Genomic DNA, 22,219 nt, shown 5'->3' on the forward strand with positions numbered 1-22,219 from the left:
CGGCCCCTGCCTCCTCTAGTGGCTTTCCTCCTATCTCCCCACCATTCTGCGGCTCATCCCCCTCCCACCATTCCTTGAAAGCGGGTGTTTGCAAGCCCTCGGCCCTGCCTTCAGCAGCTGAGCTTCCTGGAGATGGGCTCCACCTCACGCCCTGCCCAACTCCATGGCCTGAGCTCACACGGACAGAGCGCTTCCTCCGCCCTGCGCTGTTCTGAGCACTTCACAAGTACATTGACTCCACGCCGTAACTCTGAGGGCAGCAAACATTACTCTCCTCATGTTAAAGATGAGGAAACAGAGGCACAAAGAAATGGAGAAAGTTGTCCAAGGCCGCGCAGCTGTAAGCTACAGGAAAGGGGATCCCAGCACCACAGTCCAAGTCCACCACCGCTAAACAGAGCCGATCCCACGCCTGTAGCCATCACGATTACTTCCTAATCCCTCTCCAGCTCACATTTCTCTCCAAAGCACTGACAGCCAGCCAGTTGCATGAGTCAGAAACCCAGAAGTCCTTTATTCCCACGTCTCCCTCAATGTACAACTCATCGTCAAGTCCACCCCGGCTCACAGACACCAAGTGCCACACCCCATCAGTTCAAGCAGGAGACCCACCTCCAACTCTGCCCTCCACACACGGCCCCCAAGTCCTGACCTCCTCTCTCCCACCTCAAACGTCAGCCAAGGTGCTTTGCTTGCAGGCCCTCAGGGCTGTGTTCTTTTGCCCCTTCTGCTTTTCATCTTCTCTACTGGCCCCGACCCCTCGTCTTCCCTCTCCCCTCCCCAAGTCCATCGCCTAACTTTCCTAGCTGACTCCTGCTTTTCTTTCTAAAGACACACTCAGCTGTGACTTCTTCCAGGAAGTTGTCCCCATCCCAGGCACTGGGATGGCCTCCCAGTCCCCCTGCATACTGCAGTGACCCGCGCCTGGCCAGGTCTGCACCTCTTCCATCTCTCACACGAGAGGTGAGCCCAGGGGCAGGGCGCCAGTCTGCAGAAGGCCTCCTGCAATGTTCATAGCAGGCTGGGGCAGCGCTGGGACAGCAGACACAGGATCCTGAGACTGGCTCAGCCTAGAGACCAGGGCCTTCCCTCACCTCCCACAGGAGAGAGAAGATGCAAACCAGGCTCCAGGCTCCAGTCTCCACTGGGCCCAGGAGGAGGCAGGGAGAGAGGGAGGGGCCTGGACTCCTGAACTCCCGAACTCCCCTCTCCTCCACGTCTCAACTCCCCATGCCTTTGAGCTCCTGCCTTCCTCCACCCCTAAAGCTCGGGGAGGGTGGGGCCTGTATCTCACTAGGAGCCTCTCCATCCTCTGGCTGAGTGATTTCACCCACCCTCCTGCCCCAAACTCCAAAGACAGTAATCTCCCAAGGGCAGTACTTCATTTGGGTGAGCAAGTGACTATCTCACGGCCACAGAGTCCAGGACTCACTCTCCCCGTGGAGATGAGCCCTCTATCAGCCTCTCCTTAAGGGGGCACAGGTGGGGCCTCCCTGGCACCGTGGAGTGCCAAGGGCTGGGATGAGGCTGCCCAGCGGCAGGGGCAATGCCTTCTGCCCTCCCCCTTCTTCTCAGATAGCTTTTGTTAGCAAAACGGGTAGGAAATGACAGGGACCTCTCAGACAGGGTCAGGAGCAGTGGGCCTCGGACCCTTGGAGACCATGTGCTGACCCACGCCCCACCAAAGGGGCAGCTGCCACTCTGTGCCTGCCAGCTGCTGTCACAGGAATTCTGTCTCGGCTGATGTTTGAAATGTTGGAGAGTTTTCGAATTTGTCACGTAGGCTGACCCCACCCTGCAGAGCTAAGCAAACACTGTAGGCGTGGACCAGGCGAGGCAGGGGCTGGAGGCCATCACCAGCGCCTCGTCTCCTCCTCCTGCCTCCCCTTCCTCCAGTGACGGGTGCGCTCAGCCCAGGCAGGAAGAGCAGGGAAGCCTTTTCTGGAGAAATGAACCACTTCAGAAATGACCTCCACAAACTGGCATTTGTGAGGCTCCCAAGGAGGAAAACGGGAGGCGGACCCGGGCTCATCCAAGGGCAAAGCCCATCAGTGGCCAAGCCTGTTCTCCTGCTGTCCGGGACATGGCCCTAAACACCATCTCCAGGAACGTGACTTCCGCACTGCATCTCTGCCATCAGCTCGGGTGCAAATCCAACATCTCCACTTAGTGAAACCCTGTCTCCACAAAAAATTTACAAATACGTATGATCCAGGCATGGGGATGCATTCCTGTAGTCCCAGCTACTCAAGAGGCTAAGGTGGGAGAATCACTTGAGCCCAGGAGGTGGAAGCTGTGATTGCACCACTGCACTCCAGCCAGGGAAACAAAGTGAGACTGTCTCAAAAAACTAAAATAAGAAATCTACTGGCAATTCGAGCTTAACCTACGCAGAAGAGAACACTCGACTCCCAGCTCCAAACCTGTTCCTCCTGCAGTTTTGCCATCTCGAGAAGTGGCAAATCCATTCAACCAGCTTTTCAGGCCTAAACCCTTGAAGTCATCCTTGGCTCCTCTCTTTCTCTCACACCCTACATCCAACCCAGAGGCAAATCCAGTCACCTAAGCCTTCAAAGCAAATCTTTTTCACCACCTTCTTCGCTGCACCCCAGTCAAATCCACACTCATTTCCCACGTGGCTTCCTATCAGACACCTGACTCTGGTCCCCCTAGTGTCCCACACTGACCACATGCAGCAGCCAGGGTGGTCCCCTATATACAGTCCTGTAAAGCCCCACGCAAGACTCTGCCCCAAACCTCCCCTCACACTCAAGAGTAAAAAGGCTAAAGTCCTTTCCTGAGTTGTTCAATGATTCTTTGGTGGATGAATAAGTTTATAATCAATGCTTTATTACCATTATTTAAAAGCATGATTTTAAATAATATCAAAGAAGCCAGTAAACGGCTGAGCACAGTGGCTCACCCCTATAATCCCAGCACTTTGGGAGGCCAAGGCAGGTGATCACCTGAGGTCAGGAGTTCGAGACCGGCCTGGCCAACATGGTGAAACCCCGTCTCGACTAAAAATACAAAAGTTAGCCAGGCATGGTGGCGCATGCCTGTAACCCCAGCTACTCGGGAGGCTGAGGCAGGAGAATTGCTCGAGCCTGGGAGGCAGAGGCTGCAGTGAGCTAACACCGTGCCACTGCACTACAGCCTGGGTGACACAGTGAGACTGTCTCAAAAAAAAAAAGCCAATAAACATGTGCATCTAAGTTCATTAATTATCTAAGAAATGCAAATTAAAATCACAATAAAATATCACCTCAAGCCCATCAGAATGGCTACAATATAAAAGACCATACCACATGTTATGGAAGACGTGGGGAAATGGGAACCCTCACACACTGCTGGATGGAGTGTAACTTGGTACATCCTCTTTAAAGAACTACTTGGCAGAATTTACATTCCCAATGACACAGCAATTCTACTCCTACTATTAATAAATCCCCAACAGAAATGCATACACACATCATCAAAAGACACGTGCAAGAAAGTTCACAGCAACATTATCCGTATTAACTCCAAACTGGACATTATCCAGTTTGCTCAAGAGTTGAATGAGGCCGGGCACAGTAGCTCGTGCCTGTAATCCCAGCACTTTAGGAGGCCAAGGCGGGTGGATCATTTGAGGTCAGGAGTTCTAGATCAGCCTGGCCAATATGGTGAAACTCTGTCTCTACCAAAAATACAAAAATTAGCCAGGTGTGGTGGCACATGCCTGTAGACCCAGCTATTCAGGAGGCTATGGCAGGAGAATCGGTTGAACCCGGGAGGCAGAGGTTTTTGGTGAGCCAAGATCATGCCACTGCACACCAGCCTGAGCAAGAGAGCTAGATGTCATCTCAAAAAATAAATAAACAAAACTAAATAACAAACGAATAAAACAGTTGAATGAATAGTGATGTACTCACATAATAAAATACCATGCAGCAGAAGTTCCCATAGTACCACTCCAGACTGGCAGCCTCAGTGTCAGTTGGAAATGTTAGAAATGCGCATTCTGGTGCCCACTCCAGACCTAGTGAATGAGAAACCCTGCGGTGGGACTCAATTTGCCTTAATGAGCCCTCTTGGGCTTCCAACACAGCCAAAGCTGGAGAAGCACTGCTCCACAGCTGTGACCCAAGGAGTGTGACCACATCAAGGAGATCGTAAGAAATTCTGCTGGGAAGATAGATGGCTCACAATAGGTACACAGAAAACTAGACAAATGCAAAGCAAAACAAAATTTTCTTTAAGGAAAATACAAGTTGCATTAGAAAGAAAGGAATACACTGCTGGGCTGAACCATGAGTTACATTTGCATGGCCATCCGAACATGGACACCTATGGAACCACACGGACAGGGCAGCTACACGGCGTCACACTGAATAATTCTATCAACAATGAACAACTCAAGAAAGCATGACAGAAGCATATTACTTAGAAATGGGTGTAACTTGGCCGGGCACGGTGGCTCAAGCCTATAATCCCAGCACTTTGGGAGGCCGAGACGGGCAGATCACGAGGTCAGGAGATCGAGACCATCCTGGCTAACACAGTGAAACCCCGTCTCTACTAAAAAATACAAAAACTAGCCAGGCGAGGTGACGGGCGCCTGTAGTCCCAGCTACTCGGGAGGCTGAGGCAGGAGAATGACGTAAACCCGGGAGGCGGAGCTTGCAGTGAGCTGAGATCCGGCCACTGCACTCCAGCCTAGGTGACAGAGCAAGACTCCGTCTCCAAAACAGAAAAAAAAAAAAAAAAAGAAATGGGTGTAACTCTCAGAAAATGGAAAACAGGGACTCTGGACACAGGACAAGGGGTGGGGAACACGGGCCGGGTGCTGCTGTTCTTCATCATGTGCTTTCCGTGTTACTTCACTCATGAAATTCCCAGTGTGAATAACCAGCAAAAAGGAAAATCACAATCAAAACAACACTGTGTTGGTAAAGCCAGATGGACAAGTGGGGACACGGGTCCAGGGCCCACCAATGTGCCTTCTGCCCTGAGAAGCCAGAGGTAGACAGAAGAATATTCACATTCCAAGGACCCACTGTGTGGAGGGTACACCACCGGGCAAGGATAAATAAAGTTGTGAGGACTGCCAGCTCAGCAGGACCAGGTGGGGCACAGGAAAGACAGGGAAGGCCACCTGAGAAGCGATCTGTGAAGGAAGGGGCTCAGGAGCCGGGCTCTGGAGACAGGCAATGGTTTCCATCCTCCACAGGCCAGAAGAAAGGCAAGAAAATGCAACGTGTGTTTTGCAAACACCAAGCAGAGCAACCAGATCTGGCCGGACATGGGGACAACAGGCCCACTTTGCAAGGTCAGGCCTCCGGAAGCACAACCTGCAAGGGTGTGCAAGGCCAACTAGAGAAGGGGGAAGTCTGCAGTCCTGAGGCGCAGTGCTGGGTTTTTCTTTTTCTGCTTTGTCCTGAGATTTTGTTACATGTAAACAGAGATGAATTTCCTGTGAAGCTAATGACCCTTAAGCGTCAAGGCCCCCACTTGCCTGCAAGGGACCCCAACAAAGTGTTCACAAAGCCGTATACAAACCCCTTTTCTAATGGGCAAAAGTCAGCTGTTTTGACTGTAGATCTAACTTTGTGCCTTTCCACTTGAACTGTCCCTCCATCAGACTTTGCATAGGTGGCACTGGCGTGGATACAGCCAGTGTGGGCTAAAGGTAAGCTGAGTAGATGCACTAACTTTGCTTCAATAGGGTTTGCAGTCAATTTCTCTGTAAGTTACTGAGAGCCATCCAGTATAGAAAGGACTTCCAGACATACTCCCCTGTCCATCACGCCAACCGACCTGGCATGGTGACAAAAACATACAGGACCAGAGGAGCATGTGAGGTGGACACAGGCACCGGCACTGGAAATGTGTGGATCACAGAAATAAACCAGATTTCAACTGCACAGAGGCAGAAGCGAGTCTGTGAAAAACAGACTCACTTACAACTAATGTATTAAAAAATTTATAGGTTTTCAATTTGATGGCATCCTAAAAATTTATATGGCCAATTGTTACCAGTAACAAGTTTGAAGCCTAAATTTTCTAAATTATCAGTAATAAATTTCAATCAGCCAAGCAACAGGAAACACTGAATTTATCTTTCTATTCTCCCCATATAAAATATTACAAAATCATTGCCATTCAAAAGATTAAAACAGGACGAAGCCAGAAAAAAGGCAAAAAGTATTACAGAAATATGAGAAGCGATGAAAGAATTGTTGTTTTTGTATATTTTGTGATATTTGCAGTATTTCTCAGCATCTTAAAAATTTATAGATGTGATGGTTCTTAAATAACTTTTATATCTAAGCTTGATTTTGTAATTTTGTACTTTTTTTTTTGAAACAGTTTCGCTCTTATCACCCAGGTTGGAGTGCAGTGGCACAATCTAGGCTCACTGCATCTTCCGCATCCCAGGTTCTAGGGATTCTCCTGCCTCAGCCTCCTTAGTAGCAGGGATTACAAGCGCGTACCACCACGCCTGACTGATTTTCGTAATTTTAGTAGAGACCGGGTTTCACCATGTTGGCCAGACTGGTCTCAAACTCCCGACCTCAGGTGATCCACACGCCTCGGCCTCCCAAAGTGCTGGGGTTACAGGCGTGAGCCACCACGCCTGGCAAATCTTGTATTTTCTTAAAGAAGGCCCCCTAAATTGTCTAAGTTTCTGGCCCAACAAAAGCTGGCTGAACCCCGCGGGGGGATTTGAAAGGCAGAGCTGTCTACAATACTTCTGTTCTCACATCACATAAAAGATGACAACCATCCACATCAGTGAATACTGTCATCTGCAGTTGGGGTGGGGCTGTGGACACTCCCCACCCAAAAGCCCAACAGCCAGGGAGGAGGCTCCCATCACAGTGTGGGCGGCTGGAACTAGGAGGGCAGGGATGATCCCCAGGGTCACTGAAGGAAGAGTGGCACAGAAGCATGGAGGGGCAGGTGAGGAAATCAGGAGCCTGGAACAGGGAAGCCTGCCAGGATTGGGGCAGAGGGGAAATGGAAGCAGCTTCTCCAGGGCCGCCTTGAGCGGAACCAGTGTCTAAGAGAGAAAGGACAGTGCACCTTTATCTCTTGGAAGGTCTCTCCCTCGGCTCCCTAACCTTTCAGCATCTAGAACCCAGACTCCATCTCAGGGGCAGCTGAGAGCAGCGAACAACAGAGCGGTAGAATGCTGGGTGCTGGTGAAGGGTGGGTATCTGGGGCCACTGAGACTTTACCAACATGCTCTTCGCTAAGGAGAACTCCAAAAGGATCACCACTCACGACCTTTTTACGCCCCGAACCAGGCCATCTGGCTAAAGGATATGTTTTCTCCAGTCAGCACCCGATTGCATTAGAAGACAATCTGTCCCTCTTTACACAGGTTCCGAAGACCTTGTGTGGCTTCTGTTTGTCCCAGGGGCAGACCTTCAGGCCATTCCCTCAGCACTGCCCTGCAGGCAGGAAGCATCAGCATAATGCCTGAGGGGGAGCCCCGGCGGCCCGGGTTTCCTGACCAGACTCCTAATGGCAGCATCTTTATTTCAACCCTCTCCCACGTTTAAAAAAGGCTTTTTTTTGTTGTTGGCAAGTTGCAAAGACATAAAATATCTCAAGTTAAAAGTCACAGGAGCCTTAGAACTGTTCCTGCTCTATTGCAAGCTCCTTACGCACATTTGTTAAATAATAACATAAAATTTTAACATCTTGTTTCTTCAAGGATCTAAATTTGAAAACCACAGAAACTCCTAACTTAGCTCGCCAGGGTTTACACAGCAATGTCTGAATCCTAAGCTGGCTTTTCACTGCCTCAAGGAAGAACTTTTAGGAACCTAAAAGTTCCTAAATATCTGGCTGATGCTTGCTCTGGAAGGAAAGCTGGAAGGAGGAGAACCCGTGTTCACGCACATAGAAGACCTACTTTCCAGGAAGAACGCGTGCACTGAAGCTACAAGCTTCATCTGCCTTGCAGGAAGGTTTAGGGTCCTCCTTACAGGAGGGAAAGGTCAAAGGATGGAGTTTCACAACACTCTTTTAAATTCATTCATTCTTTACAGTCTGAGGCTTGGGTCCTTAAAACCATAAAGGGAAGGAAGACCCTTCAACAAAAAATGTGTCTACTTAGTATTGCAGATTAATTTTTAAACAGGATTAGAGGATTTGCACCAAGGTAAAGCATTATCCACTTTATGACGACTCACTTCAAATTTAAGATTGGTAACAGTCCGATTTTACCATCTAGGGAAACTGGTAGAGCATTTTCGGACTGTCAGACCTCAAAAGAAAAAAAAATGCTGTTTGAATATAAAAGGCCAATCTGCCCACAGCACACCTCCTGTCTCTCAAATCTCCGAAAATAATCACTTTTTTTTTCTTTTTTTGAGACGGAGTTTCGCTATTGTTGCCCAGGCTGGTGTGCAATGGCGCGATCTCAGCTCACTGCAACCTCCACCTCCCAGGATCAAGTGATTCTCCTGCCTCAGCCTCCCAAATAGCTAGGACTAAGGAGCGCGCCACCATGCCCAGCTAATTTTGTATTTTCAGGAGAGACGGGGTTTCACCATGTTGGTCAGGCTGGTCTCAAACTCCTGACCTTAGGTGATCCACCCACCTGGGCCTCCCAAAGTGCTGGGATTACAGGCGTGAGCCACCGCGCCCGGCCCACAATCACCTCCTAAGAGGCAAACACGGAGTAAGCCATCTTACAGTCCTGGGAGAACCAACACTCGCTTGCCTACCAGAACTGACGGTGTGTCAGGCACTGCTGAAGGTACTGAGGAAAGTGGAAGGAACAATCACAAAAATCAAAAAGAGAGGAACTGCAACTCCATTTTAAACCCTGCTCGCTGGTTTTCGGTAGCTCTGCGGCTCGGTTTTCATCCTTCCGGGCACTGTAACAAGTTCCTCCTGAACTCTTGAGTCCGTGCCCGTCGTGGAGTGGAGCCACTTTCAAGGTGTGGGTCAGAGTAAGTTTGGGTTGAGGATGCTGCAGCCAGGACAATCAAACGGCAGCCCAGCCAGATCAGATCCCCACGCGGCTGGGGCTTACCCCGGGCTGCCTCCCGCGAGCTGAATCCATTCATAGGTCCTTAAAAATCAACAGCCCTGGACGCTAGCCCTGGAGAGATTTCTACATCCTGACCACTCACTCAAACGCAAAGGTCACGTTAGCGGCTCAACTCCAAAGCAGAGGGGCTCGCCGCCAGGGCTCCGGGGGCTGGAGAAGGGCGCGGGAGGTGTGTCCAGGACACCAGCACAAAGGCTCCTTTCACCGCGCCGCTCCCCGCGCCCTCGGGTGCGGACTCCGGGTGCCCGCCGGCTGCGCGCCGGGACCCCGCCACTCCAGGCGGCTCCCAAGGCCCACGCGCTTCTGCTCCGCCCGGAGTTCCGAGCCGAGCCGCGGCGCTCACCTGTCCCGCCCGCAGCGCCAGCTGCACAGCCGCCTGGAAGCACTCCTCCCAGGGGCCGGCCGCCGGCGCCGCCTGGTCCTCGCCGCTCGGCTTCATCGCGGCCTCGCCGGGCCCCTCCACCTCCAGCCCCCCTCGGCGGGACTCCGGCTCCCACCGGATCCCGCCGTCCCGCCGCCAGGCTCCAGACTCCCTCTGCCTGCTCCCGCAGCTCTGCGCCTAGTCCTCCGCCCGTCCCACACCTGCGCTGGCGGGAAGGGCAGCCAGCGGGCCGCGGGAGCCGCGCGTCCTGCTTTCCGCTCCCCGCCCTCCGCCCCGCCCCGCCCCGTGCCGAGCCAGGCCCAGCTCCCTGCCCCACTCCCCGCCCAGCTCCCCGCTCCCGCGCCCGGCCCCGCTCTGCACTGCCCGCCCCGCCCCCCGCAGAGCCCGGCCCCGCCCCTCTCTTCCCCGCCCCTTGGCGCTCCCGGCCCCGCCCCGCACCCGTTGCCGCTTCTGGCCTCGCCCCGCGCCGTGCCCCGCCCCGTCCTGCACCGCCCCTCCCGCTCCCCTCTGCGCCCCACACCTGGCCCCGCCCCTCGGGCTAGCCTTGAACACAAATCAGTGCCAAGCTCCGCCCCCCTGGTGCGGCCTCACCCTCCCTGCTCGGGGCGGACCCAACCCTGCTCCGCCGTGCCCCGCCCCGCTGCGCGCGGAGGGGGCTCCAAGTCCAACTTCTCTGAGCCTCGAGCCCCGCCTCCCTCAAGTTGAGCCCGGCCCGTGTCCAAGCCCCGCCCCGCCGCCGCGCGCTGAGACAGGCGCCACCTCCGGCTGCTGCTGAACTGTGTCCTGCCGCCGAGGGCGGCCTGGGCCACCGCGGAGCTGGGAGGGGGGGGCTAGGAGCCGCAGTATTGGGGGTCTGGGGCAGCTACTGTCTGGGTGGACCCGTGCGGTGCGGTACGGTCCCGGCCCAGGAGGTGCCGGGGGCGCGTCCAGCCCTTCGATCCCCGAGCACGTGGCGCCAGGCGTCCCCTCCTAGTGTGTGGCCGGCTTCGGGCTCGAGCGCCTGGGGCGGCCGGGCCAGCACCTTCCGACCGGTCGCTTTTTGTTCGCGGAAGCCGCTGGGCGCCAGGCGTCGTTCTAGGCCTCGCAGGAGCTCAGACCGCCCAGCGCACAAGGCCGCAGTGTTCCCGCAGGGGGCCGCCCCGCGCGGGAGGTTTGGATACAAACAAGCTCTCCCTCCGCTAACCCCAAACACTGCGAGGACAGCGGCTGGGCTTTATAAACTCTTTACACCCAAAACTCGAATTTGGAGACGGAACTGTGATTGCGATGAGCCTCTGTGGTGAGGAATGACCTTTCCAACCTTGGATTCTCTTGCTGGCCCATGTAAACATAAATAGGAGGCATTTCCCGAAAGAGTGGCCGCGTGGTTTCCAAGGTTAATTTCGTAAGCTGCTCTGCCTACCCCTTTTATAAAAGATGCTGACCCACGTAAAATTATTCTGGAGTGCCACTTCGGAGTCTGGGAGAACAATGGGAGTTTGTACAAGAACCTTGATGGGGCATTTTTTACACACTTATCCTAATAATGAAATTAAACGTTTTTAGTTTTTGAGTACTTTATGTCGAAACACCTTGTGGAGAAACTTTAAGCGTACCGTATAAGAGACAAAAAATACAAACGGGAGGAATTACAAACAGGAAATAGAAACACGCAGGTATGGGTACAACTTTAGGGACTCTGGACTCACCCAGTGCCCTAATCCTACGGCTCAGAAATCGAGACCAATTGCCCTGCCTCCCACCATGGCAGTTTGGGGCAGCTAAGGGCGCACTCCCCTCCATCTTTTTTGTGTTCTTATGCATTTATGATGTTTAAGACAGAGGCCGGGCGCGGTGGCTTACGCCTGTAATCCTAGCACTTTGGGAGACCGAGGCAGGCAGATCACGAGGTCAAGAGATCGAGACAAGTCTGACCAACAAGGTGAATCCCCGTCTTTACTAAAAATACAAAAATAGCTGGGTGAGGTGGCGCTCCTGTAATCCCAGCTACTCGGGAGGCTGAGGCAGGAGAAACGCTTGAACCTGGGAGGCGGAGGTTGCAGTGAGCCGAGATGGCGCCACTGCGCTCCAGCCTGGCGACAGAGAGAGACTCCGTCTCAAAAAAAAAAAAAGAGAGAGAGCAGGACTTTAGAACGCACTTAAGACTGTGCTGTGAATGCCTTACTTTAAAAGAAATGCATTCTCTTGTTGATTTTCACGACAGGTTTTCATTAGCGATCACTTCCAACATCAAGCAAACCAAGTTAAGAAGTGGTAAAATGGCTCTTCCGCCTCTTCCCAGTTCTCCTTTCTGAACACCTCTCCCTCTGCTCCTGGTACTGTCACCCCATCTGGAAGCTCAGTTATATCTTTAGATAAACTTTCATTATAGATCTCAGCTTATCTAAACATCTGGAAAAATAATTAACTTTCTTTCCGAAGTTGCTATCTTAAGGCAGCGTAGTGTGGTTTTTCACAGCATGAGGCTTGGAAGCAGCCAGGTTTTCCTATATTAAAATATTGGCTTCGGCCGGGCGCGGTGGCTCACGCCTAGAATCCCAGCACTTTGGGAGGCCGAGACGGGTGGATCACGAGGTCAGGAGATCGAGACCATCCTGGCTAACACGGTGAAACCCCGTCTCTACTAAGAAATACAAAAACTAGCCGGGCGAGGTGACGGGCGCCTGTAGTCCCAGCTACTCGGGAGGCTGAGGCCGGAGAATGGCATGAACCCGGGAGGCGGAGCTTGCAGTGAGCTGAGATCCGGCCACCGCACTCCAGCCTGGGCTACAAAGCGAGACTCTGTCTCAAAAAAAAAAAAAAAAAAAAAATTAGCCAGGTGTGGTGGCGGAAGCCTATAGTCCCAGATACTTGGAAGGCTAAGGCAGGCGAATGGTGTGAACCCAGGAGGCAGAGCTTGCAGTGAGCCCAGATAGCACCACTGCCCTCCAGCCTTGGCAATAGAGTGAGACTCGGTCTCAAAAAAAAAAAAAAAAAAAGAAGAAGAAGAAAATTTAGACTGGCCAACATGGTGAAACCCTGTTTCTGTTAAAATTAGCCAAGAGTGGTGGTGTGCGCCTGTGATTCCAGCTACTCTGGGAGGCTGAGGTGGGAGAATCGCTTGAACCTGGGGAGCAGAGCCTGCAGTGAACCGAGATCACGCCACTGCACTCCAGCTTGGGAGACAGAGCAAGACTCCATCTCAAAAAAAAAAAAAAGAAAAAAAAAATTTAGAGGAAAGAGGGCTCATACATTATTTTTGCAATTAAAAGTTGATTTCAAACATTAAGCAAAAATTATGATGATTTTACTGTAATGGGCCCAAATCCTGGTCAAATGTGATCAATATCACTTGCATCTCAGCAGAAATGCCCCCAGTCAAATGGCAAAGAGCATCAACCCTTTTCCCATTTTAAAATATTCCTTGAAGGGCCCTCAATCTATATCAATGACCACCCAGACTGTCTACTCAGAGACCCAAAATATTAGACAACTATTTGTACAATTCAATCCATATAAATAATTTTTTGTTACGTAGATAATGGAGAAGCTATTTTGGCTTGGATAATTTGATAATTATCCACAGCCGCCCATTTTCCTTTGTGCATATAAAAATCCAGATTTAGTTTATTAAGTTCTGTCTTATATTTATTATAAGCCGCCTTAGTATAATTTTTTTTTCTTCGTGTTTGATCTTCAGTAATGAGAGAACAGCTGGCCACCATCTGCTGCCTAAAAAAAAGACATATATTTATTATATCCTTAGGAAGACTCCTAAATGGCCGGGCGCGGTGGCTCAAGCCTGTAATCCCAGCACTTTGGGAGGCCGAGACGGGTGGATCACGAGGTCAGGAGATCGAGACCATCCTGGCTAACACGGTGAAACCCCGTCTCTACTAAAAAATACAAAAAACTAGCCGGGCGCGGTGGCGGACGCCTGTAGTCCCAGCTACTCGGGAGGCTGAGGCAGGAGAATGGCGTGAACCCGGGGGGCGGAGCTTGCAGTGAGCTGAGATCTGGCCACTGCACTCCAGCCTGGGCGACAGAGCGAGACTCCGTCTCAAAAAAAAAAAAAAAAAAAAAAAAAAAGGAAGACTCCTAAATTACCCAGCTAATTTTCTTTTTTTTTTTTTTGGAAGAGGTGGGGTTTCATCCTTGTTACCCAGGCTGGTCTCGAACTCCTGGGCTCAAAAGATCCCCACCTTGGCCTCCCAGAGTACAAGGATTACAGAAGTCAGCCACCACACCCAGCAGAAATCAGCTTTTTCTTTTTTTTTTTTTCTTTTTTTTTTTTTGAGGCGGAGTCTCGCTCTGTCGCCCAGGCTGGAGTGCAGTGGCGCGATCTCGGCTCACTGCAAGCTCCGCCTCCCGGGTTCCCGCCATTCTCCTGCCTCAGCCTCCCGAGTAGCTGGGACTACAGGCGCCGCCACCAAGCCCGGCTAATTTTTTTGTATTTTTAGTGGAGACGGGGTTTCACCGTGTTAGCCAGGATGGTCTCGATCTCCTGACCTCGTGATCCGCCCGTCTCGGCCTCCCAAAGTGCTGGGATTACAGGCTTGAGCCACCGCGCCCGGCCAGAAATCAGCTTTTTCTAATGAATAATGCATATCACTCATGTGTCGATGATGACTCTGCGGAGATGTAAAATACTCTTCCCCAGCTGGCCTCCAGGCCAGTCTGCACACTGTCTCCTTCAGAGTTCCTGGAAGCCACATGAACTTTCCTTAAGCCCCAAGAGCACTGGGCTCTGCTTTGAAAAACTATATCTTGGCCGGGCGCGGTGGCTCAAGCCTGTAATCCCAGCACTTTGGGAGGCCGAGACAGGCGGATCATGAGGTCAGGAGATCGAGACCATCCTGGCTAATACGGTGAAACCCCGTCTCTACTAAAAAATACAAAAAACTAGCCGGGCGAAGTGGCGGGTGCCTGTAGTCCCAGCTACTCGGGAGGCTGAGGCAGGAGAATGGCGTGAACCCGAGAGGAGGAGCTTGCAGTGAGCTGAGATCCGGCCACTGCACTCCAGCCTGGGTGACAGAGCGAGACTCCGTCTCAAAAAAAAAAAAAAAAAAAAAAAAACTATATCTTGGCCGGGCGCGGTGGCTCACGCCTGTAATCCCAGCACTTTGGGAGGCCGAGGCGGGCGGATCACGAGGTCAGGAGATCGAGACCACGGTGAAACCCCGTCTCTACTAAAAATACAAAAAATTAGCCGGGCACGGTTGTGGGCGCCTGTAGTCCCAGCTACTCGGGAGGCTGAGGCAGGAGAATGGCGTGAACCCGGGAGGCGGAGCTTGCAGTGAGCCGAGATCGCGCCACTGCACTCCAGCCTGGGCTGGGCGACTAAGCGAGACTCCGTCTCAAAAAAAAAAAAAAAAAAAAAACTATATCTTAACTACCCCTGCCCGCCACCCTAGGGCACAGCCTCGGTGAGTGCTGTGGTCACCGGAAGGCCACATGCACAGTGCCTGGGTCAGGGCCCAAGAAGCCAGGGCAGTGGCAGTGAGAAGGTGAAAGGGGACTCCGGACAGTCCGGACAGACTTTATGTCCTTATTAATCTGAGAGTTCCCTGCTTATGGAAGAAAGCAGAGTCTAAATAAACAAAATGTCAGGCTGTGTTCTTTTCTTCCATCCACTTCTCTTGCTTCCCCAGGTTACCTTGAAATCTGATCTCATCTCGGCCAGGTGCAGTGGCTCATGCCTGTAATCCCAGAACTTTGGGAGGCTGAGGTGTGCGGATCAGAAGGTCAGCAGTTCGAGACCAGCCTGGCCAACATGATGAAATCCCGTCTCTACTAAAAATACAAAAATTAGCCAGGCGTGGTGGCAGGCACCTGTAACCCCAGCTACTCCCGAGACTGAGTCAGGAGAATCGCTTGAACCTGGAAGGCAGAGGTTGCAGTGAGCCAAGACCGTGCCATTGTACTTCAGCCTGGGCAACAGAGTGAGACTCCGTCTCAAAACAAAAAAGTCTAATCTTATTCTCCAGAGCCAAGACATGCTGACTTGGACATTTGAGGAGCTTTTTTGTTTTAGCTCATCTAAGTCCCTAGAAGTTGGTCGAGAATAATGTCTGACCATCCTTAAACTGAAGTGTGGAAAATTCACATTAGAAGCTGAATTGTACCACCCCACCAAATTTATATACTGAAGTTTGAATCTCAGAATGTGCCTATATTTGTAGATAGAGCCTTTAAAGAGGTAGTTAAGTTAAATCGGGGTCGTCAGGGTTGGCCCTAATCTGACTGGTGTTCTTATGAAAAGAGGGAATTTGGACATAGGAAAACACACCAGCAGTGCATGCACACAGTGGGAAGGCCGCGTGAGGTCCAGTGAGAAGGTGGCCATTGCAGGCCAAGGAGAAAGGCCTCAGAAGACACCAACTCTACTGACAACTTTTTTTCTTTTTAATTGTAGATTCAAAGGGTATACGTGCAGGTTCGTTAAAAGGGTATACTGTGTGATGCTGATGTTTGGGCTTCTAATGCTCCTGTAGCGCAAGCAGCAAACATAGTACCTAATGGGTAATTTTTCAACACTTGACCCCCTCCCACTCTCCTTCCTTTTGGAATCCCCAGTGTCTGTTGTTCCTATATTTGTGTCCACGAGTACCCAATATTTAGCTCCCACTTACAAGTGAGAACATGCAGCATGTGTTTTTCTATTCCTGTGTTAATTTACTTAGGATAATCGCCTCCAGCTGCATCCATGTTGCTGCAAAGGACATGATTTCCCTCTTTTTATGGCTGTATAGTGTTCCATGGTATATATGTACCACATTTTATTTATTTATTTATTTATTTATTTATTTTGAGACAAGGTCTCCTGCGTTGCCCAAGCTAGAGTGCGACAGCAAGACGATGGCTCACTACAGCCTCGACCTCCCACCTACCAGATTCAAGTGGTCCTCCTGCCTCAGTTTCCCAAGTGGCTGAGACTACATGTCATCACACCTGGCTAATTTTTTCATTTTTTTCTAGAGACAGGGTCTTGCTATGTTGCCCAGGCTGGTTTTGAACTCCTGGGCTTAAGTAATCCACCTGCCTTGGCCTCCCAAAGTGCTGGGAGGAATGAGCTACCACGCCTGTGCACCACCCTGCCTGGCCTCCCATTATCTTTATCCAGCCTGCTGACACCTTGATGTTGAACTTTCAGCCTCCGGAATTGCAAGAAAGTGCATTTCTGTTTTTAAGCTGCTTAGTCTGTGGTGCTTTGTTACACAGCTGCAGCAAACTGACACAGCTGGACCCGGGGAGGTTTGTCGTGGTCATCAGCACGTTTGGGGTTATGACGCACTCTTCTCAGCCTAGAGGCCTTGAAGAAGGCAGCAAGGAGTGCAAAGCACTCTAGGAACAGAAAATCAGTGCCAACCCTCCTGCGCCCCAACCCAGCCAAACTGCTCAGGGTCACTTATGCAATAACTGGAGTCAGCTGGCCGGGCGCGGTGGCTCAAGCCTGTAATCCCAGCACTTTGGGAGGCCGAGGCGGGTGGATCACGAGGTCAGGAGATCGAGACTATCCTGGCTAACATGGTGAAACCCCGTCTCTACTAAAAATACAAAAAAAAAACTAGCTGGGCGTGGTGGCGGGCGCCTGTAGTCTCAGCTACTTGGGAGGCTGAGGTGGGAGAATGGCGTGAACCCGGGAGGCGGAGCTTGCAGTGAGCCGAGATCACGCCACTGCACTCCAGCCTGGGAGACACAGCGAGACTCCGTCTCAAAAAAAAAATAAAATAAAAAATAACTGGAGTCAGCCAGCACCACAACTTTTCACTCCACTAAGTCAGATAGATGATTACAAGAAATGCTCTGCATTTAACTATCACCCAACACTGTGTACAGCCCCCACAGCCATGAACAATTCTGGGAGTCTTTGCTAAGCGATAGATAGAAAAAAATAGATCTGCTGGGTTATTTCTACTTATTTATTTCCACTAATATAACTAGAGATGCCTTTTTTTCTACTCTGGAAAATCCTCCCAAGTCATTATTTCCCACTGAGGAAGGGCTTAATGTGCTGGTCATTCCTCTTCCTTCTGAGTATAACACAGTACCAGATACTCCCTGAGAATTCACATGGTATACTCCGGCTTTCAAAACTTTGCAAACTGGCCGGGCGCGGTGGCTCAAGCCTGTAATCCCAGCACTTTGGGAGGCTGAGGTGGGTGGATCACGAGGTCAGGAGATCGAGACCATCCTGGCTAACACGGTGAAACCCCGTCTCTACTAAAAAAATACAAAAATTAGCCGGGAGCGGTGGCGGGCGCCTGTAGTCCCAGCTACTCGGGAGGCTGAGGCAGGAGAATGGCATGAACCCGGGAGGTGGAGCTTGCAGTGAGCGGAGATCCAGCCACTGCACTCCAGCCTGGGGGACAGAGCGAGACTCCGTCTCAAAAAAAAAAAAAAACTTTGCAAACTGGCCAGGCGCGGTGACTCCACGCCTGTAATCCCAGCACTTTGGGAGGCCGAGGCTGGTGGATCACGAGGTCAGGAGATGGAGACCATCGTGGCGAACACGGTGAAAAAAAAAAAAAAAAAAAAAAAGCTTTGCAAAGTTTTTTTGGATTCGTATTTCTTCTTTGTTCTGCACTTCAGTCACTCCTTATGGGGATTCTATGCCTGTGGATCCCACATTCATAGATCCTAGAGACTATGAAATTGTACTTCAACAATTGGTGTTACCTTCCATCTGTTAAAAACCCTATCCTGCAAGGCCTTGGTCCTAAAAGAGAATTTCCAGTATTTCTTTTTTTTTTTTTTTTTGAGACGGAGTCTCACTCTATCACCCAGGCTAGAGTGCAGTGGCTTGATCTCAGCTCGCTGCAAGCTCCACCTTCCGGGTTCACGCCATTGTCCTGCCTCAGTCTCCTGAGTAGCTGGGACTACAGGCACCCGCCACCGTGCCCGGCTAATTTTTATTTTTTGTATTTTCAGTAGAGACGGGGTATCACCATGGTCTCGATCTCCTGACCTCGTGATCCACCCGCCTCGGCCTTCCAAAGTGGTGGGATTACAGGCGTGAACCACAACGCCCAGCCTTTTTTTTTTTTTTTTGAGACGGAGTCTCGCTCTGTCGCCCCGGCTGGAGTGCAGTGGCCGGATCTCAGCTCACTACAACCTCTACCTCCCAGGTTCAAGCCATTCTCCTGCCTCAGCCTCCCGAGTAGCTAGGACTACAGGTGTGCACCCAGCTAATTTTTGAATGTTTAGTAGAGATGGGGTTTCACCATGTTGGCCAGGATGGTCTCAATCTCTTGACCTCATGATTGGCCACCTCAGCCTCCCAAAGTGCTGGGATTACAGGTGTGAGCCACCAAGCCCAGCTGATTTTCCAGGATCTCTAATCCCATGCACCTGAAATTCTCCATGACCCTTGAATTGAAATTAACGATGCTAGCCTAGCAGATGGTTATTTTGTAATCCACACTCAGTTGTACAACCTGTAACTGTCTTCATTTACCCACAACCAAACTTCCTTTTCTCAGCTGCCTTCCTGCCTGATAGCAGAAAACTCCGCCTACTTACTTCCAGACAACTCAGATGTGTTAGTGATTTTTAGACATTTCACGTTTAAAATTCACTCAATTCGGGCCTGTGAGGTGGTTTATGCCTGTGATACTTTGGGAGGCCGAGGTGGGTGGATCACTTGAGACTAGGAGTTTGAGGCCAGTCTGGCAAACACAGTGAAACCTTATCTCTACTAAAAATACAAAAATTAGGTCAAGCGCAGTGGCTCAGGCCTGTAATCCCAGCACTTTGGAAGGCCGAGGTAGATGGATCACCTGAGGTCAAGAGTTCAAGACCAGCTTGACCAACATGGTGAAACCACATCTCTACCAAAAATACAAAATTAGACGGGCGTGGTGGCACATGCCTGTAATCCCAGCTACTTGGGTGGCTAAGGCAGGAGAATTGCTTGAACCCGGGAGGTGGAGGTGCAGTGAACTGAGATCACGCCATTGCACTCCAGCCTGGGCAACAAAAGGGAAACTCCGTCAACAACAACAACAAAAAGATTAGCCAGGCATGCCTGTAATCGCAGCTACTCCAGAGGCTGAGGCACGAGAACCACTTGAAACCGGGAGACGGAGGTTGCATGTGTAGAGATGGCGCCACTACACTCTGCACTCCAGCCTGGGCGACAGAGCAAGACTCCGTCTCAACAAATAAAATAAAATGCAGTCGGTTCCTCTTTCTCCTCGCAGGTCCCTGCACCTCAGCCCCTGCTGTGTCCTGCCCCTGCGGATGCTGAGACTGAACGTTCCTGTTTTGGCCCAGTTCTGCTGGCCTCTCCTGAGTGGCCTCTCATACCCTGGTCTCTTCTGTCCAGGAGGCCCCCTGGGCTTGCCACACTCCTTGGGGCGCCGCGGCCGTACGTCCGTGGAGACTGGGCCTGGACATTCTCTCAGGCTGCCGCGCCACTCCCCCATGCAGGTGTCCTGGGGAACGAAACCAGGAGCTTGCCTGTTTCCAAGACCCGCGGGAATGGGGCCCGGGCCCTAAACGTTTCCAGGAAAAGTCATCTTATGGCGCAACCCTCACCCCCACCTCTGCCTCTGCAGGAGGGGAGTGCGCGTGGGCCTGGAGGTTCACCCGGCCTGGGATCTAATTCTCCCGCCTGCTTTGCCGCGCTCTGGCCTCGCCCCTCCAGCCGCTCCGCGCTTCCGTCTAAGGGGCGGAAGACACACAGGCTCTGCTGCAGCGTCTCTATTTTTTTTTCTATAGTTTTAAGTTCGAGGCAAAATTAAGGGGAAAGTACATATACCCCTTGCCCTATCCGTATTATTTCTTTTTAAATTGCATTATTTCGTTTGTCAGCATTAACCCAAGGAGAAATGCTTTGTTCTCAGTTCTTAAGAAAAATGCCAACCCCACCCCCACTTTCAGGGTAATTTACGCCTCAAATCTCACTGCCTGCATGAGGAAGGTTCCTGGGATTGAATATAAATGGAGGTGGAAATATACTGACAAATTTTCCTGCCTGCCTGTTTTTTGTTTGTTTTGTTTTGGTTGATTTTTGGTTTTTGCAGACAGGGTCTCCATATATTTCCCAGGCTGGTCTCGAACTCCTAGGCTCAAATGATCCTCCTACCTCAGCCTCCACAGTATTTGGGATTACAGGAATGCACCACAGTCCCCGGCTCTGCCAGCTAGTATTTTAAAACTGGATTCTTTGTCCTGGCACGGTGGCTCATACCTGTAATCCCAGCACTTTGGGAGGCCGAGGCTGGCAGATCCCTTGAGGCCAGGAGTTTGAGACCAGCCTGGCCCACATGGTGAAACCCCGTCTCTATTAAAAATCAAAAAGTAGGCCGGGCACGGTGGGTCACACCTGTAATCCCAGTACTTTGGGAGGCCAAGGCGGGCGAATCACTTTAGATCAGGAGTTCGAGACTAGCCTGGCCAACATGGCAAAACCCTGTCTCTACTAAAAATACAAAAATTAGCCGGGGCATGGTGGCAGGCGCCTGTAGTCCAAGCTACTCTGGAGGCTGAGGCAGGAGAATCGCTTGAACCCAGGAGGCAAAGGCTACACTGAGCCAAGATTGCACCACTGCACCCCAGCCTGGGCGACAGAGCAAGACTCTGTATCAAAAAAAGAAAATATAGCCGGGCGCGGTGGCTCAAGCCTGTAATCCCAGCACTTTGGGAGGCCGAGACGGGCGGATCACGAGGTCAGGAGATCGAGACCATCCTGGCTAACACGGTGAAACCCCGTCTCTACTAAAAATACAAAAAACTAGCCGGGCATAGTGGCGGGCGCCTGTAGTCCCAGCTACTCAGAAGGCTGAGGCAGGAGAATGGCGTAAACCTGGAAGGCGGAGCTTGCAGTGAGCTGAGATCCGGCCACTGCACTCCACCCTGGGCGACAGAGCAAGACTCCGTCTCAAAAAAAAAAAAAGAAAGAAAGAAAAAAGAAAAAATAATAATAATAATACAAAAAGTAGCCAGACATGATGGTATGTGCCTGTAATCCCAGCTATTCAGGAGGCTGAGGCAGGAGAATCACTTGAACCCAGGAGACGGAAGTTGCTGTGAGCAGAGAGATTGCACCATTGCACGCCACCCTGGGTGGCTCTGTCTCAAAATAAAAAAATTTAAAAAAAAAAACACGACTGTTTTCAGGCAAATATTTACCTGCTTTTTTTTTTTAATCAAAAGCTTATGTTCCATTTGCAAAGGTTTCTTTTTGTTTTTTTTGTTTTTTGTTTTTTTTGTTGTTGTTGTTGTTTTCAAACCTGAAAAGGTTTGTTATGTTATTGCATCCAGTTTTGGTATGTTTTTCTACAGGTAAAAAAGGAGAAAATTGCCACTGGAACAAATGTGTATGACGATGCACACAAAAATGCTACAAAGTTACTAGATAACATTTGAGAGGAAAATACAGTGAGACTGCTGCATTTGATCCAATTATCAACACACTGGACATCACGAAGCGGATGGAACAAAGACCAACATGACTCAGGATTTATCTCAAAAGTTTGTGTCTTCATGACATAAACACCCTTTTTTGGACCTGTTAATGCCTGCACTTTCTTTTCCAGATCATTTTGGCAACTGCAGAAAGGGGGTAGTTAATGTGCTCAGCCCTCCCAGGCTTTCCTCACCATTTTTCATGTATCCTTCTTTGTTTAAAATACTTCTTGGCTGGGCATCGTGGCTCACGCCTGTAATCCCAGCACTTTGGGAGGCGGAGGCAGGAGCGTTGCTTGAACCCAGGAGTTTGAGAACAGCTAGGGCAACAAACTGAGACCCTGTCTCTACAAAAATTCAAAAATATTAGCCAGGCATGGTACACGCCTGTAGTC

General features: G+C 50.9%; 1 protein-coding gene across 5 annotated transcripts in view; it reads right to left on the reverse strand.

The window, feature by feature from the left end:
• The window catches only part of IMPA2 (inositol monophosphatase 2), a 48,478-nt gene extending 38,825 nt beyond the window's left edge, over positions 1–9,653 (reverse strand). For 4 of the 5 annotated variants that reach the window (XM_005587192.4, XM_074022942.1, XM_074022940.1 and 1 more), the window contains exon 1: positions 9,396–9,653. In XM_005587192.4, the coding sequence (XP_005587249.3) occupies positions 9,396–9,491 (96 nt within the window). In that variant the 5' untranslated portion in view covers positions 9,492–9,653. Of the gene's footprint in view, positions 1–3,914; positions 4,467–9,395 lie in introns of those variants that run through there. The other variant, XM_065534246.2, reaches the window with a different exon arrangement.
• Positions 9,654–22,219: the final 12,566 nt, after the last annotated feature.

Source organism: Macaca fascicularis, chromosome 18 (genome assembly GCF_037993035.2).
Source record: "Macaca fascicularis isolate 582-1 chromosome 18, T2T-MFA8v1.1".
Classification (NCBI taxonomy): Eukaryota; Metazoa; Chordata; class Mammalia; order Primates; family Cercopithecidae; genus Macaca; species Macaca fascicularis.